Below are 19,217 nucleotides of genomic sequence, written 5' to 3'. Positions count from 1 at the left end.
TAGTTAAAACATCTTGTTGCAGTGCGAAATTTCTTTTCTCCTTCTTCCAGAGCTTGATAAGTAATAACTGAACTTTTTATTTGAAGGTTTCCATTTGATCATAACAAATATTTATTGAATGAAACATGTTCCTTTTCCCTCCTGCACTCACAACATGGCTCATTTTATAAAAAACCTCGCATTCCATTACTTCATTGGACTAGGAGGCTTATGATGCAAATTTTCGAGGTTTGAGAGAACCTAATTGCAAAGAAAACCACAAACTTTTTGGTTCAGAGAGTAATTCTTGGACAACATAAATGTTTGGTGTCAGTTTTCCCCCTTTTTTAAAACAGAAATATGAAATCCGATGTAAAAAGGTTGCTTGGTTACTTTGTTTTTATTTTTTTAAATGATTCTCATTGTTTCTGAAAACATGGGGGTGAAAATTTTTTACTTTCGCTTTTTTGATTTTCTGGAAAAAATGGGTTCTCACTATGAACTCCCAACCCCTCTTCTTCCATCCAAACCATGACATTTGCCATCGTCGTCCGCTTTCTAGAGGGAGATAAAAACCCTACCATCGTGAATCACTTTGCATGTCAGACGCAAGAATAATTCTTTTAAAGGTCAAATCTTCAGTTAGCTCTCCAGGACATCTTCTTTTTTTGATCATTCTACGAACTCGTGTCCTCTGAGCCAGCACCATCCCCGTCCCCCTCCTTTCGCTGCTTCATGCATCAGTTTCTGATGACCTTGTGCGGGTGGTGCATCCCCTCTTGCTTTGCTGAATCCAAAAGTCATGGTCTAGCTAATTAGAGATAATTATACGAAGGCATTCGAGCTTGGGGCCTCATGATTTTGCAAATTTTTGGGCATATAGGATTCGAGGGAGAGGAGAGGAGGAGAACGTTGGAGCTAAATTGTCTCAGAGCTAGGGCTTTCAAGCAAGAAAGGACGTTTTGAGGCAAGAGTGATCGAATTGAAGATCAGTTTAAGTAGAAAAGAAAAGAAAAAAAAACAATAAAGAATCCAAATTAGATTTAAACTTAAAAATAATTTCCATTTAATTTTTAAATAAAAATATTTATCATTTAAAATAACTTAGAAACAGCTTCTTAAATAGCATGAGATGATCAAATTATTCTTTCAATTATAAAATAATATTATATTATTATAAAATAATACTATATTATTATAAAATAGTACTATATTATTATAAAATAATAATACATTGTTATAAAGTAACATTATATTATTGTAAAATAATACTATATTATGATAATATACTATTATCTTACTGTAAAGAAATACTGTACTAATATAATACAATAAAATAACACTACATTATTATAAAAAAATATTATACTAATATAATATAATACTATCTTATTGTAAAAAAATATTACATTAATATAATATAATAAAATAATAATATATTATTATAAAAAATATTATATTAATATAATATAATATTATCTTATTATAAAGAAATACTATCTTATTGTATAAAGATATAAGAATATAATGATAATTTCAGTCAAAAATAAGTAGTTGCTTTTAATTTATGTTTGAAATAGCGAGCTACTTTTACATAAAACTCAAATGAGAAGCTGTTTTTAAGTTGAAAATAAAATTAAAAATTTATATTTAATTTTTTATTAAAAAATATATTAAATATATTTTTTATTTTTTTTAAAAAATTAAAATAATTGATTTTAAAATATTTTTTTAAAAAAAATGATAATAGGGCCTAACTCGTTGCCTCAGTAAATCATTCAAAAATGGTTACTCAATTGGCTTCCACTGATCAAGTTGCTACATTATCTGTTACACTTCACAGGGCAACAGGAGCAATAGAACAAGGCACGCCAGCTGAGCGATATTTTGAGTTACAATTCTGAGTCAATAAAGCACTCTCGTCATTATAACAACTGCACTGTATTTGCCGTCTCTACTGGAATTCATGTCTCTTCCTTCGAAAGGAAGAAAGAATCCATCAGCATCCATTTACGATGGTCATATTAGAATGATTAAGAACTCGGTCACGCTCTACGCGTCAATTGATTAGACAAAGCAGTGGTCCCCAGATAAGCCAAAAGTGTATCCTTTAACATGGCCAGGCGGAACATCGTAAATCCGAGGCGTCCAACACTTTTAATTAAAAAGGTAATGGGAAGCAACCGGAGAGACTAGCGAGCGAGCCAGAGAGGGTGGGACAGCGAAGGATGTCGGCCATGGCGCACTCGGAGACACGGTATCGCCGGCGACCGCCCTCTTCGTCGGATCTAGACTCCTCTTCCTCGTCTGATCAGTACTCGAAGGAGGCGAAGGCAGAGAAGAAAGGCAACGAAGTAGATCGAGGGGTGTTGGGGTGGGTCCTGCCGATGGCGGTGCTCGGGATGATGAGGCACATGAGCGCTGCCTCCAACATCATCCACGACTGCGACGAGGTCTTCAACTACTGGGAGCCCCTTCACTACCTGCTCTACAAATCCGGATTCCAGACCTGGGAGTATAGGTTTTCCCAAGTTCCCCTTCTTTTTTCTTCTTTTGAATCCAAGAAATCGTACGCACTATCTCTATTTTTTGCTGGGTCTTTTATTCTTTTGATTATTTTTAGTTGTCTTGGGGTATAAAGATCAAGTTCTTGATGCAGCTAGGGTTTAAGGATTGCGTTTTTGAGGTTGGCAAGGTTTTTGTTGGAAAATTTGAATCTTGGTTTCGGGTATAATGGCTACATTTGTTTTTTATGATTTTCTTTTCCTGTGACTGTCCAGGGTTTCGTTTGATTATAATGGGCTATGAGGTTCACTTTTTTTCTTCTAGGCTTTGCCTATTTTGCGTGCAAACAGAGGTTTTTCAAACTGTTCATTGTTTCATAGGTGAATCGCTTTCTTCATGTTTTAGCATGGATGAGAGACTAAGAAAACATCGTTACGCTATTGCTGATGTTAGGAAAGGGGTGTGTTTTGGTGGTTGTGATGCCAACTTGGGGAATGAGAGTTCGTTGATGGACCAGTTGGCTGTAATAGGTTTGTGGTATGGTTGATAAGAAAGCATATGTCCGAAAGGAAGAGAATAAGTGCATAAGTTTACATGACTCCCAAATTTTTGGAAGAACAAACGCTTCTGCAGAACGTGATGGTACGGCCTTTTGGTTAAGATGAATTCTACCTCCAATTTATTCTGGTTTTATGTTCTCAACTTTGCCTTCTTGCTGCATCACATCTTAAAAATTCACATTTTCCACATATGGGGAGAGAGAATTTAATCTTCAGAAAAGCGGACATGTTTCTACTTTTTGACCAATTTTTCATTCTTCCATGTTTCTTTGACAGTCAAAAGCCTAGTATTTGTCATATTATGTAGGTTGGAAACCCTAATAACTGATATTTTGCCTCAAACTCCATCATATGTGTGCACATAGAGCCATTTTATTACAAAAAAAAGGCCATGCGGACGCTTATACTGGATATGTTTCCTTATCAACGTTCGTGAATGGTAATGTACCCCAAGTATGGCATATAATGCCAGTAAAGGTGCATAGGTTGTGTTTTTATTTTATATGGAGCATTTGTCTTCCTCATGTACTTGAAATACTCATAATGGTGAGGAAGGCTGGTTCTTAATGCTTACATGGCTACACTGACAGTCTGTATGTGGAAGAAAGAGTTGCAAGTTGTTAACCGGCATCATGCTCTCTTTGCATCCGAAAATTGGCATGTTTCACATTAAAGGAACTGGCTAGATGCATTCCAGGTAGAGTTACTAGATGCTGCTATCCCTTGCACATGCTGCTACTAGGCATGTGTTGGCACCAATTGCTGACATGTCCCCTATAAATTTTAAGAAACTATTAACTCTTGGTAGACTGCAATCTAGGGGACACACATATCATTCTCAAGTGGCATCTCATTTTAAAACTACTATAATACATGGAATGTAGTATCATGATGGTGTTCCTATGGTAGCATATAAACCTTGCCTTCATGATTAGAACCTTGAATTGAATCTGCTCATTACCTTAGCAAGTTACATATAGATTCACAAGTTATGTAGTTTCCAATTGGACCTGCCTACTTGATAATGATAGGATATGACTTGCATTTGATTTACATCAAACATTTTGGGGCCAAGCAACACGGTTGACACAAATTCTATTGATGGAAAACATTTGTGACTGGGGTAATATTGGAAATGATTGAATTAGCCATTTTGAGATTTAATTTTGATCGGACATAAAATCTTTCTTTCAGATGCCCATTTTAACGTACTTCTCAGCAGTTTACTCCTTTTACCATAAATGGATATTGCCAAAGATGATTGGGTTGACTGGAAGAAAAAGGAACAAACCTTTGGAGACTGGTGGTTGCTTATGTAATTTGTCTCTTGAAATGAAATCCAGCAAGAGATCATTGGTGGCACAGATCTGGCAAACTGAGTTAACCCAAGTTTAAAGTGCATTGAGCATGCTCAATATCCATATGTTAGAGAGTTAACTTACTGTCTGGAGAATGAATTGTGTCCCTTTTAAATAAGTGGCCCATGAAAGTTCATATGCAGATTTCATCCCTGAAGGTGTATTTCCTCTCCCTCATCCTTTTCTTGTTTAGCTACTGCATCTTGAACCCTCATTGTTTGGTATTTTTAGTGCATGCCAGCTTTTCTGTGATCATGGAATACTTTCTCACCTGATATGAATTTAAATTACTCTTCTAGTTGTTCAAGTTTACTCCAAAATGGATTCCCAGCTACTATATGCTTCCTCTATGAAGGCAACATTGGTTTGGCTGTAAGTACTTTTAAGTAAAATTTATTTGAAAAGGGAAAAAGATGCTAAAAGTTGAATTCAACTGTAACATTTAGTACTCATTTGGTTCATGGGAAGAATTTTTCTTTTCTGAAATATTATTTGTGGGAAGTTGATTTCCGGGAATTTGATGCTTGAGAAAATGGTTTTAGCATGTTTGGTTGACCATGGGAAAATGGCTCATTCCAAAGTGATTTATGTTTGGTTGAGCATCCACTTTCCTGAAAAAATTGTGTAAAATATCTATTATACTCTTAATACAAGGAAAAATCTTATTCTATTCTATGCATTCCCATTGTTTGCAAATAAAAAATTATGATGGTTAGGAATATTTTTGGCCATAGATTGTAATGGAGGGTTTGAGGCATTGTAATGGAGAGAATGTTCATTTTTGCCATAGATCTTGTGATGACTTAAAAGGATATTTTTGGAAAAAAGGGCCTCAAATTCTCATCCCATGGGAAAGCTAAAAACCCATGTCCTACATGGGCTTCTCTTTCCCTTGAAACATAGGAATTGTATTCCCATGGAAATACCCTTTTCCAATCTCTCTCCTTTGAAAACTTCAATCAAGAGGGGGTTTTTTTTTTCACTTCCCATTGACCACACTTTTCCCCCTTCACTTATTGCGAACCAAACGAATCTTTATAGTTCTTCGCTTCAACTGATTTTGGATATTTGTTGTGTGAGCTCTTTTGTTAGTTATTGGTGTGATTATAAGGATATATTCATTTTTTGCAGCTCTGAGTTTGCTCTCCGGTCGTATCTATACATATTTTTTCATGCATTAGTTGCTGGACCTGCTTCTTTAATCTACAGTGAGGATAAGGTATGCTGATTCTGCTCTTTATGAAGCCTTTGTATCTTTTGATATCATATTTTTCTGGTAATGTTTTTGCGGTCTGTCCTCTCACGTTTCTTGCTGATGGAATCTCAGGTTCGAGTGTTCTATTCGGTAAGGCTCTTTCTTGGTCTTATCTCAACTATTACAGAGACAGTTCTGGTAATTGCACTTTCAAGGAAATATGGGAAGAGAATGGCATGGTATACACTTGCAATGTTGTGCTTAACCAGTGGCTGCTTCTTTGCGAGTACAAGTAAATTTCTATGATAGAATGCTTTACTTGTTTTCAGTCAACATTTCTAATATATTAATTCCTATTTGCTGCTTAAGAAGTGGTTTTGGTTTGTGTAAGAGCTGTAGTCAAAGTGTTATTCTTTATCATTGGTCTGTTTTTTTCTGTCTTCTCTGATTTACGCTGGTCAGTACTTTTCAGGTTTTTTGCCCAGTACCTTTTCTATGTATGCTGTCACTCTTTCCTCAGCGCTGTTCCTACTTGAAAAATATGCTTTGGCAGTCTCTGTAGCGGCTGTTGGTGTGATCATTGGCTGGCCTTTCTCTATTTTAGTAGTTCTCCCAGTTACAGTCTTCTCATTGATTAGGGGAGGATTCAAACAAGTATTTTTATCAGGACTTCTGACTTCCCTGAGCATTCTTGTAAGTCATGCCAGTAACTCTCGCATAATTCTTATCTATAGTGGTTGTTACTTTCTTGTTCTAGTTTGAATCTTCTTCTTCTTCTTCTTCTTTTTCTTCTTCCTCTTGTTTTGCTTCAGTTCTACAATTTTGTGATTATTGCTGTTTCTTTTCTCCAGGCTGTTTCAGTATTTGCAGACTATTACTGCTATGGAAGATGGACATCCTCAGTTTTCAATCTATTGAAGTATAATGTATTGGGAGGTGGTGAGAGCCACCTGTATGGAACTGAAGGACCCACATTCTATTTGAGGAATGGATTCAACAATTTCAATTTTAGCTTTGTTCTTGCGTTGCTTTTCTTGGGTATTCTGCCAATTGCAAGGAAGAAATATGCACCAGATCTGCTGATAGTGGTCTCCCCTATGTATATTTGGTTGGCATTTATGTCCTTGCAGCCCCACAAAGAAGAAAGGTAAGAAATATTCAGATATTTTTCTTTTTGATCCAAACATTTAACATGCTAACCATTTTTCTTTTCCGTACAGGGCCTGTTAGAATGGGTAGTATATATGTATTTAATTGTTCTATCACATCTGTTGATATGTGTGCTTGCTTTGATCTTGAAATTTTGCTCCTGAAAGCATAGATTGCATCAATGCCTCTTAATTCAAGTGGAAGAATAAATGTGTAGATTTAAGAATTTGATTAGAATCAGCAACCAAAGAGACTGAGTTGTGCTATCATTTCTTTAAACAAATAAAGATGTCATTCGCATGGAGCTGAAGAAAGGGAGGCGTATAACTTAAGCCTCCTCTCTTATAAGTTGCTTTAAAACAAGTCAGTGCTGGGATTATTGCCAGCAAAGTATACCACATAAAGAACTAGTATGGATCACATCATTGTTTATCTTCTCCATCGTGGAAATTTTGAAGAACAAATTTCTGAATTACAATATGTTGCTAACTATTTAGTTTTCTTTTTCTCCTTGCTCATATTTTTATTATTGCCAAATGACTTTGAAATATCATGGTTGGCCTGGTTTACTAAATATTCAGTGCCTGAGATCTTTACCCCATGATTTCAGTGTGGAAAACTGCAAATGTGGTTGTCCTGAAAATGTTTGTGTAGGATGTAAGGATATGGTTGAATAAATGGTTACTGATGCAATTAGGTATTTTGGAGAAAGGTGTATAAACTCTCTTTATATCCAACTTGTGGCATTGCAGGTTCCTTTATCCAATATATCCACTTATATGTGTTGCAGCTACAGCTGTCATTGACAGCCTTCCTGATCTTCTCCGGGACAAGTATGCAATTGAAGATTCTATCATTGTTAAGGTGCGTTTGAGACATCCATCTTTTTTGCCAAAGTTAGTGTTTGATTTTTCGCAGTATTGATTTCTGGTGGACTGCTTGAAACAGATTGCAAAAGGTCTAAGACCTGTGTTGCTAGGCCTAATATTATGTGCTTCCCATAGCCGCACTTTCTCCATTCTGAATGCATATTCTGCCCCTTTGGAGATTTATAAGCATTTACAATATCATGAAGATGCTGGTACTGGTAAGGACTGAGGACTTTTTTCATCATTTGGCCAACAAAATATGGAGGTTAAAGAGTAAACTCTAATTTTTACTGCCTCCTACATTTGTGAGATGATCATGGTCTCCGTAACCTCTTTTTTTTTTTTTTTTTTTTGTTGTTGGATATGAGGAGGAGCTAATCTTCAATTTTTCTATCCTATGCCCTCCCCACCCTCGGGGGGCTGACTCCAACCAGAGTTGGATCCCATCTCCTGCTGAAGTGACAATGGATGATGTCACCCAAGCAAGCTTTCAAGTGTTTGGTCGCTGTAACTATTATATGTAGCAATTTCTTGTCTGGTCTTAATAATTATAACTGCTCTTAGTGGGCCATGATTTTGCAATACTCTAAAGGTTCTTAGCAACCTTAATAAACATAAACTGGACAGTATACTATGTTCCATTGTTTCAATATTCTACTGCTTAAATGATGGTTGACATCATGGTTTGCTTTTATTTCCCACCATAGGCTGTTATAACTGCTTCCACCATCATTATTAGTAAACCCAAGGTAATCATGTGCTATCTCATGGATATAACACATGCTTGTCTTTATTTACAGGCTCTGTATTATGTGTAGGAAGTGAATGGCATCGCTTCCCTTCATCTTTCTTTGTACCTTCTTATGTTAGTGAAGTTCGATGGATAGATGATGGTTTTCGAGGGCTTCTTCCATTTCCATTCAATTCTACTTTAGGAGGCACTGCTGCTGCTCCACCTTATTTCAACAATAAGAACAAGGCTTCTGACAAGCAATATGTAATTGTTTGCCCTTCTGATAATCATATTCCATCTCAAGTAACTATATTTTGGAACGAAAGTCTTAACCAATTGATTGTTTCACAGCTTCATGATATTGAAGCCTGTACCTTCTTCGTAGAATTGGATCTGAAACGACCATACCCTTCTCGTGGAACTGACTTGTCAAAATGGGAGGTATACTTCTGTTTCTTTATGTGGAAGTTTCTTGTTTTTGTACTACTGCTGCTCCAACTGCAACAGTTCTTAATTATGGGATAATTCATTCTCATGCTGCCTAATTAATTTAAATATTTCAGACCCTGGCATCTATACGTTTCCTAGATAGGGAGCTATCGCCTGCCATACACAGATCATTCTTTATCCCCTATCACTGGCAACAGAAGAACGTTTTTGGCTGGTACAAATTACTGAGGAGGATACACAAAACTGATGCCGGCCAATTTTAGCGAGAGACCTGCTGTTTGATTATATGGGACGATGGTAAGTTCTTGTGGAGCTGTCTTTGCTGCTGCTCCTTTTTATTTTACCATCTTGGGATTTCAGACCTTGTATATTTGGACGTGCCTTTGTAATCTTTTCTAGGCCCCAGTACTTTGGTTGGCAACCTGCCATGGCCGAAGAGACCAAATTTTGTAATGCTTTGTATCATCGAGTGTTGTCCTTGAGTTCCAGGCGTTTTTAATCTGCAAATTGATCTTTTTTTTCTTATATGATTTCATACTTTCTGAATTTAGCATGGACGTAATGACAAAAAAAAAAAAAAAACCTTGACTCTTCTTGATTTGGTTGTTTCTTTATTTCAAGGACTGAATCTTTTCTGGCTGTTGCACTATATTTGTTGTGCTTGAACCAGAGGCCAAATTGCTTGGGAACAATGTCTGAAAGTAAGTTACGGTATCAGTATTGTAAAATAATAAAACGCTGATTTCCTTTTCTTTTTTTTGGAGAAGACAAAATTGCCAAATTAACCATATTAACATCAAATACATAATAAATCACTTATGTTATAGAGCTGGAGCGACATTAAAATGAATGCTTAAAACTATCAATAAATGACTAAATCAGTTTTACAGAATTAAGTGAGACTCATTGTATCAATGACATAATTCTGGAAGTTTACTCCTTTCTTAGTTTGATTAGAAAAGCAATGACTTGTTAAAAAGATATTCATATTAAAAGTGAAAGGGAAGAAATTTTGGCCACTGAAATTTAATACCTGGCACAGCACGGGCAACCTATAAAATCGATGTAGCTCATATCAGCAAAAATAATCAATGTCATTGAACTGAAAAGATATTTATGTACTCTGTTTAGAGGAAACTGCAGAGCGCTGGAGCTTAAGTTAGCAATAAAATAAATGGAGAAATGAAGTTCAGATCTTTTTCCGTCGATATGGAGCTGGCGCCAGCAGTCTGCGGCCCGTGTCATAGTTTTTTCTTTTTTTAAAAAAAAAAATCTCTCTAGAGGTGAGAGGCTGCCATCCGTGTCATAAAAGATTTTGTCCCAAGATCGATGATGGTTGTTATTAAGCTTCAGTCAAGCTAAATCACATAGAAAATTAATCGATCCGTTTCTGCCGGATATTTTTAAATAATGACCTGCTGCTTTCACAGAACTATCAGTTTATAGTGAGGAGTACGAATTATGCAATCTAGGATAATCTTTGAATTGGTCTTTTATTTTGTTTTACAAGTTATTATTTTGTTTTAGAAGTTAGGCAATCTAACGTATTCTTTAAATTATTGTGCAATCTAGGGTAATCTTTGAATTGGTCCATTATTTTTTTTAGAAGTTATCATGATTTTTTCGCTACTGACATAGTGGGCAAGCTCCCATGGAAAATAATTATCTCACTATCAGTAGGCTGTTAGAAATGGCTAATAAGACTTTCTCACCATGTTTCTCGTCATATGGTTTTTCCTGGGATTATGGTGTTCCATGCATCCGTCCATCCACATTTTGAGTACCTCCTTAGGACACCGAGTTTCAAATGCTTCCAGCATCATAGGAGTTTCAGTATGGACAGAAAAGAAAGTTAGAAATTCGTTGCCACCTTTATCTAGGCGATTAATGTGGATTCAAGCAAGCAGAGCCCAAGCATGGCTTCATTTCTTTCTGTGCTGTGAATGGAACTCGTGTAAGTCATCAAAGATTCAGTTGTAGCCTAATAAAGCAATCAATCTATTACTCATGTTCCATATTAACTGGAAGAAGTTTGGTTTTACCAACAAATGATTACGGTTTATTCGGTACTTTGTCTTGGACTGGTAAAATTCCAAGTTCAATTCGACGACAGTTTGCGTGGATGTCATGGGTGTTCGTTAAAACATTTTATTTGATCCTATGGTAAGTCGGAGCATCGTTAGGATAATGTGGCATCCAAGCCTTGTCACTCCTCAGCTTACTGGTGCGACATGGTTGTCGGTCATAATATACTGTCATGTCAGACTAATAATTGAGCAGTGGCCAGAGAGATGAAGTTTCTTTCTAATGGCTTGGAGAGGCGGTTCAGTGTGGCGTACTTTTCCCTCTAGTCCAAGTATTTAAATGTACCCCTTTCCATTTATAACTTCTTGGCAATTTATTTAATTTATCTATCTACTTTAATATATTAAAATTTTATATGCATTGACAAATTAATCGTATCTTCTCCATGGCTCCTGAAGGTTGGTCATCCTATCGAAGTTAAACATGCAAGAAAATGATAAGATCATTTGTAAAGTGGTGTGCTAGTGGTAGTTGGTGGGGTCCAATTGTTTGAGATGATAGGATTAGTTACTAAGCTACATGCTACATTGAAAGGACTGAAGTTTGTAGCGATGTATTTGAAGATGGCCTCCATTATACTTTAAGATGGCTCATTGATTGTGATTAGATAGCTTTCCAATCAGTCAACTATCAAAACTAGTTCTCATTCATTGATATGTGACTGTTGGAGAATAATTATTTTTCTTTTATCTCATGAGATGGACTATATCTATAAAAAAATTAATAATGTGGTTGATTAATGATTGTATATATAATTAATCATAAAAAAATTATTTTTTTTGGATTACTATATTGAAAATTTTTAAATTTTTTTATATATTTTATTTTTTTAATTATCATAAATATATTTTCACTTCATTGATTTAATAAATTTAATTTTTTTAAAATAAAAAATTATACAGTTGATATTATCCGTTATAACAACCGCCACATTAACAATCCTCATTACAATCCTGTAATATTCCATAAAGATTGTAATATTCCATATCTACATGTTCCTTTAAATAAAATATTAAGTTCCATCCAGTGATGCTTACTGCATCGTTTGGTATTGGAGCATCTCTATCTCTTACAAATAAATTAAGAAACAATTTTTAATCACTCTATCAAGCCTCAATGTTTTATTCCATCTAATGTTGTTAAGTTTGAAATCTCATATGACAAAATTACTTTGTATGGTTTTTCTCTTGTATCTCACTCTCGTTGATACTCTATTCTTCGTTAGTTTTGTAAGAGCATAAGCAGGAAGCAGCTGGTATATCTACCAGATCAATTTGTACTATTACGGTTTTATCAGGGGAGCTATCTTAGATTTTATCACAAGATTCGTAGATAATGAGTCATTTTGATCACAAAAAGCACTTAGATTTGGCTAGTGCATCCCTTTTGTATTGTACTAGATTTTTGCCTTGTAAAAGAGATAATGTTAACACGTTGGAGTCGTGTTCCAATACACCCATCTTCCATCACTATCCATTTTGAAGTTGCAATCACTGCCAACCCTCCACCATTTGCACCTTTTACTGGATACCATTTCTCCCTCCTCCATATAAATGAAGAACGAAGTTTAACATTTCTAATAAATAAAATAAATAAATAAATTTTTTTTAATTTATTTTTGCTTATCACAAAAAGGAAGGTTGGTTACTGTTATGGTTATGAGTCAAGAAGTCGAATAGCTCAGATAATTGGCTTATGCCTTCACTTCCGTATACATGAGATATTATTCACTTTGTCTCATGATAATCTTTAGATTTCAGTGGGCCTTTAGATTTTAATGGACTTTGATCATTTAGAGCCTCACGATTTTGTCCTTTAAAAGACACTTCACTTGGGAGAGAAGGTTTCAATCCATATAAGCCATATTCTCTTTTGACTCATCACCGATGTGGGACTAAAGAAGCCCTCTTTACACCACAACACAATCTCCCAGTCAAGAGGAAGTATGTATGGATAGGCTTCAATGAATCTTGATCATTTAGAGCCTCACGGTTTTGTTCTTTAAAAAATGCCTCACTTTGGGAGAGAAGATTTCAATCCATAAAAGCCATATTCTCACTTGACTCATAACCGATGTGGGACTAAAGAAGTCCTCTTTACACCACAACATAGCCCCCCAGTCAAGAGGGAGTACGTGTGGATAGGCTTCAATGGGCCTTGATCATTTAGAGCCTCACGGTTTTATCTTTTAAAAAATACCTCATGTTGGGAGAGAAAGTTTCAATCCATATAAGTCATATTTTCTCTTGACTCATAACCGATGTGGGACTACAGAAGTCCTCTTTACATTACAATTCAGCCTTCCAGTTAAGAAGGAGTATGTGTGGATAAGAAACATTCTCACAGACGGCGTCAATATTGTGGCCATGGATCAAAGGGTCGAATGACTCAGATGGTTGGCTTATGCCTTCGCCTCCATATACGTGAGATATTGTCCGCTTTGACTCATGATCATTTTTAGGCTTTAGTGAGTCATTAGATTTCAATGAATTTTAATCATTTAGAATTTCATGATTTTATTTTTTAAAAAATATTTTATGATGAAATTTTTTTTTAATTTTTATAAATTATATTTTTTTTGAGTCACGATCGATATGAGATTAAAAAAATCTTGCATTATAATTATCACTGTGTGATGCCTGCCGTCGGATCTGAATAGATGTCCGATCCCATTCCTCGGTTGGTTCCGGCGTATCCGTAGGTTCACCGGAACCGTGTTCCTTGACGCAGTACTTTGCCCTCGCCGACGCGTGACAGGGACAAGGTACCGACCTTGAGACGTGGCACAAAGTTATTGGAAGAATATACTAAAGATATATTCGTACTCATCGACCAGGTCGTCCTTCGTCCCCTCCACCCCAATCTCCCCGCGAAAACCCATCAAGGCACGAGGCACTCTGACGTTGACTCCAGATTCCGAGTGCCAACCCGATATTCTGTCTGCCCAATAGGATACTGCCACGTACGTCTTCTCACGTGACGCGTTCACCGTGCGCTGTTCCTTCGCAAGCGCCCTTCCTTCGAGGCGACGCAAAGCCGGGGTTAGTTTCGGCAATTCCCTGCGAACAATCGCGGGACAAGCTCCGTCCCGACCGCCTCGGTCGTTGGACCGCCACCGCCCGAGGATACTCCTTTTCCTGCGCCGGCCTTTCAGATGTTTTACCATGCTAAACCCACCGAATAGGTTCTCCCCACGTTTTCTTATACAAGCGTTCAACTTGATTTCTAAACTACGTGTTGCATTTATATTGCCTGATTTTGGAATTTTATGTTTGGTGCTGCACCTCCTTGCTACATTCCTGCTCATTGTACTGCCGCCCCCGTCCTGCAATCCAGGCCCACGTACTTTCCTTGCAACTTGCTGGAAAGAAGCGGACGACTTAAAACAAAGGAATCTGTAACCAAAAAAAAAAAAAGGGGTCGAGATATCGTGTCACGTATTGATTGGTTTAAATGTTGCTTTTCTTCCAAAAATGGAGAAAGGCGCCTAAATACAAGATACCGCCGGTTCGGTTGATTTTTCCCTTTTTTTTTTTATATGCATATTCATTTGACTGACTGATATCAGTCTTTAAGAAATATTAAATTTGTGTCCTCTAAGATTTAATAATTCATACTCTGCCATCTCTCCATCATTAAGGACGCAAAGATTCCAGTATCCATCTATATAAAGCCGTTGGCAGTGCGATGGCTTGCACATCAAGCTTAGTGTTCCCAGCCAAGAATAGATAGCTTTTCTCTCGAGAGAAACTGTTAGAAAGAGAGCTGCAACAAGCAAGATCTCACAAGCACAAGCCAAGATGACGGTAAGCCCGTGCTTCTCTTTTCCTTACCTTCTTGCACTATTAGTATCTTATCATGCTAAATGCTTGTTGAAACTGGGCCTGAGCATGGCTATGATAGATAGTCTTCCGATGAGATATATATATTTTTTGGTGATTGTACAGATAGTGGAGATGTGTGTTCACATGGACTGCTCTGGATGCGAGAGCAAAATACGGAAGGCACTTCTTAAGTTAAAAGGTACACAGAAAATAACCAAACCAAACCAAACTTTTGATGCTGTGGAGAAATTAATTAAGAAATTCTAACGAACTACCAAGATTCAAGAGCCTATGGATGTAGTAGACGTAACACATATTTGCAGTATTTCCGATGGTCCTCGGACTTATCTTATCATTGTTCTTCTGTGTTACAGGGGTGGATGATGTGGACATAGACATGGTGCAGCAAAAGGTGACGGTCACCGGGTACGTGGACCAGAAGAAGGTGCTGAAGGCAGTGAGGAAGACGGGGAGGCGGGCGGTGCTGTGGCCCTATCCCTACAACGTGGAGTATCGTACCTATTCCCAGGAGTACTACCACCAGCACCACCCCAACCCGGCCTACCACCTAATCTTCAACTCCAATCCACACTCCTACAACTACTATAGGCATGGGTACAACGATTCTGACATGCATGGCTACTACCAGAAGCCGACCTCCTCCCACATCGTTGACGAGAGGGCCCGGTCCATCTTTAGTGATGATAACCCAAACGCCTGTTCCATTATGTGAAGATATCTTGTGAAATTATGTGCGCGCGCGTGTGTATATATATATGTATATAGCTGCCCGACTTGGCCGGCCGCTTGCATGCCTGGTCTTATAAATTTTGGGGTTTCTGTACTGAAGGGTGTACATGTATGGAGGAGTGAATTTTGGGGTTTCTATTAGTTTTATGTATAGGGTATCCCATATTTTTAGTACCATGAAAAACGAATATTAATTCGGAGAAAAAAATCTGTGCCGCTGCCTGGTAATTTGGATTTGTTCTGATGTAAGAAAGCTTTTCTTTACTTGCCCTTCTACAATATATAAACAAAAAAAGAAGTACACGGAACTAGCTCTTCCATGATTTTTTTATTTTTTTCACATATTATTAGGCATTGTATGGCCTATTCAGCCTTTTCATCTTGCGATCCTGTAAGTACACAGAACATGCTTAAATTGATGTTTTAAAAGAATATTAGAAATTTTTTTTAAAAAAAGGTGAAAGTAGGATCGACGTCCCTTTTCTTTTATTGATCATTAAAATTAAATTATATGGCCTCTATTTATACGAGTGAATTTGCCCTTATATAATTCAAGTCAAGTTATTCTTCTTTATTAATTTTGTCTTCTGCTATTTTGCCTAATTCTTTCAGAGATGTATCTGGTTAGAATTTTTCTGAAAAGAAAACTTTCAATTTTGGGGTTCCTGTATTGAAGGGTGTATATATATATATATATATATATATATATATATATGGAGGAGTTTGGGGGTTTCTATTAGTTTTATATATAGGGGATCCCATGTTTTTAGTACCTTGAAAAATGAATATTAATTCGGGAAAAAATCTATGTTGTTGCCTGGTAATTTGGATTTGTTCTAATAGAAAGGTTTTCTTTAGTTGTTGTTCTGCAGTTTATAAAGAAAAAGAAGTACACAAAACTCTTCCATGATTGTTTGATTTTTTTTTTAACATATTATTAGGCATTGTATGGCCTAATCAGCCTTTTCATCTTGCTATTTGATAAGGAATTAAAAAAAAAAAAAAATCTTTCAACAGGCTTAAATTAATGTTTTGAAAGAATATTAGGAAATTTTTTTAAAAAAAGATGAAAGTAGGATCTAAGTCCCTTTTCTTTTATTATTGATTAAAATTAAGTTATATGGTCTCTATTTATATAAGTGAATTGGCCCTTACATAATTCAAATCAGATTATTCTTCTTTTTTAACTTTGTCTCTCTTAATTCTTTTAGTGTTGTGAGATGTATCTGGTCAAAATTTTTTCAAAAAGAAAACTTTTACTTTGGTTAACAAATATCGGGATGTGAATGATAGAAATTTCCTCTGATTGTTGATGCCTCCTTACTGCAGGTCCACATTAGGCTTAGATAGGCCTCCCATGATGATAGTTTTATGGGGCTTATATTGAGGTTGCTAGAGTAGGGTGTGGATTGGGCCCTTGGAGTTGCAAAATTAGCATGTAGTCTTTGCCTTCAAGCAATTTTCTACCCGCTTAGTCGATTGGAGAGCTTTATTCAGAGTCTAGTTTTGGGCTACAAGTATGTGATCCTAGATCTCTGTATGAAATTCATTACAAAACGACTATCGATAGGTTTGGAGCAAGATTCATTGAATTGTTACCGGAGGTTGTATCTACTGATGAATTGGTTCAATATGGTTTGGATTCATATCATGCTATTCTGAGATGTATCAAAAGAATAGATAAAGAGAGGAAGAGAGAGAAAATCAAAGAGAAAGAGAGAGAGAGAGGAAGAGGACTGAAGGTTAAACCCTAACCCTTGTTAAGTGAGATAGAGAGAGAGAGAGATGGGGGATGCTTCGTGGCGACGCTGCAGGGTGGGGGAGGGAAGGAGTGTATTTAGATAGTTAGCTAATTTGAATTATCCCGATTTTCTATTGGTTCAATTTGGTATATTTTAAACTAGGCAATTCGAGACAATATGACCAACCATGGTTCAGGATGTGCTTCATTGAAACAAAGCTCATCAAAGTCTTCTTTATACTTCTGCACTGATTTGGTACCTTACTTGAGTTAGAGTATGTATATGTGTATGTAGATATATAGATATATACACACATACATACATATATAAATGTACACACGCCACACACACACACACACACACATATATATATATGTATGTATGTATACATACATATATGTATGTATGTATATATAGGGCCAACTTGGTTTGATTTGAATTGATTTTTTAAAAACTCACATTTAAATCAAATTGAATTTTTTGGTTCAATTCTTTCTGAAACCAACCTTAATTCGAATTTAAAACAAACAAATATAAATCCAACTAAAGAGATCAATTTAGAACAAGTTTGTGGATTGGATGGTCTTTTGCACCCCTAGCTCCAATAGAGGTGTTGACAATGGAAATTCACAGTTGATGAATGATTGCTTGCCATTGGTTATTTGGTACCTATATATATATATATATATATATATATATATATATATATATATATATATATATATATATATATATATATATATATATATATATATATATATATAGTGGTGACTTTTTTTTGAAAATAATCTAATTATGTCTATTTTTCCTTTTTCTTGATATACTCGAGCAATGGAGAATAATTATGGTTTAGAAATTGTATCATTTTTATAAAAAATATATCTAATTCAATAAGCAATGAAGGTTGAATAGCAACAATGTTTTTTTTTTTTTTTTTTGCATTTTTCACTAGTATTTATTTTTTTGATCTCTCCTTTTTCACCTATTTTTAACATTATAAGATTTTTAATTTAATTGTTAGTAACTTTGTAGCACATGTTAAATTATTGATGTTTCCTAAATTTTGAATCTTTTTGTATTCTATCTAGATTATTCTGTGATACTAAGCTTTTGACTATGGTTAGCCTCATTATATATATCTTAAAAGGAATGTTACACATTACTATCTAGGACATGAATGTAAAATCAAAATTTTTAGGCACAATATCATTCCTATTAGGGATGGCAGTCCAATCGGGTTGGACTAGATATGGGACAAGTCAGATACATGATATATTAAAAATCTGTCAATTCGAATAAGATTTTTAATTATGTGGATTAAAAATTCAAATATGGATCTAACTATTTTATTAAACAGATAATCTGATCTAATTTATAATGGATTGAATAAAGATAAATAGGTTAAGCATTGCCCCCCTAATTCCTATTCCAAGCATTATTGTGGAAATTTCTTTGTGCAATAGTTGATCCATGCCATGTGTTACCAGCATGCGGTAGGACATTTAGATTCAAAGATATAATCTATGTACATGTGCATCTAAGCTAAATAAGTTATGCATCACATAAACTTTTCTTCTAGATGTGGTTGGGTCTCGCCTTATATATTATTAGGTTACAATCTGGCTTTGGTGGATGGTAGCAGGCCATATATATCATGATCAAGCTTATATTTATAGCTTCGCTTGCCTAACTTTCAAATTGCTAGCAGTTAAAGTCCCATTAGATACAACTTTGTCTTTCCACTTGAACTTATATGAACTTTGTTGTTTAATCCTAAATTGCTTCAAGCCTGACACCATCATGACTTGTTCTGACCTGATGCACTAATTTAGCTCTATAGAACCAATTACACATAGAGGCAACGTGTTATTTTACAATGTTATTATCATTCTTTTTCTTACTAATTAACCAATGATTTATCTTTTTCCTAAAAAATAAAAAGATCTTGAAACATTGACATAAATTACCAATCAAATGGCATAAATTTGAAAGACTACTTCCCTACGCCATATAAAACC

General features: G+C 35.7%; 2 protein-coding genes across 2 annotated transcripts; both read left to right on the top strand.

The window, feature by feature from the left end:
* The first annotated feature begins 2,161 nt into the window (after nucleotides 1-2,161).
* On the top strand, nucleotides 2,162-9,305 carry LOC105040617 (alpha-1,2-mannosyltransferase ALG9). Its single transcript, XM_010917214.4, has 10 exons — nucleotides 2,162-2,500; nucleotides 5,534-5,621; nucleotides 5,730-5,889; nucleotides 6,070-6,290; nucleotides 6,449-6,744; nucleotides 7,499-7,610; nucleotides 7,695-7,833; nucleotides 8,416-8,612; nucleotides 8,700-8,789; nucleotides 8,912-9,305. Exons 1-10 carry the CDS (start codon nucleotides 2,208-2,210, stop codon nucleotides 9,059-9,061), a joined length of 1,746 nt encoding a protein of 581 aa, XP_010915516.1. The 5' UTR covers nucleotides 2,162-2,207; the 3' UTR covers nucleotides 9,062-9,305.
* Nucleotides 9,306-14,548: 5,243 nt separating this feature from the next.
* On the top strand, nucleotides 14,549-15,685 carry LOC105040618 (heavy metal-associated isoprenylated plant protein 28). Its single transcript, XM_010917219.4, has 3 exons — nucleotides 14,549-14,689; nucleotides 14,831-14,906; nucleotides 15,082-15,685. Exons 1-3 carry the CDS (start codon nucleotides 14,684-14,686, stop codon nucleotides 15,438-15,440), a joined length of 441 nt encoding a protein of 146 aa, XP_010915521.1. The 5' UTR covers nucleotides 14,549-14,683; the 3' UTR covers nucleotides 15,441-15,685.
* The last annotated feature ends 3,532 nt before the right edge of the window (nucleotides 15,686-19,217 follow it).

This window comes from Elaeis guineensis, chromosome 3, assembly GCF_000442705.2.
Source record: "Elaeis guineensis isolate ETL-2024a chromosome 3, EG11, whole genome shotgun sequence".
Classification (NCBI taxonomy): domain Eukaryota; kingdom Viridiplantae; phylum Streptophyta; class Magnoliopsida; order Arecales; family Arecaceae; genus Elaeis; species Elaeis guineensis.
The sequence above is the reverse complement of the archived record's forward strand: the minus strand, read 5'-3'. Positions and strand labels throughout refer to the sequence as shown.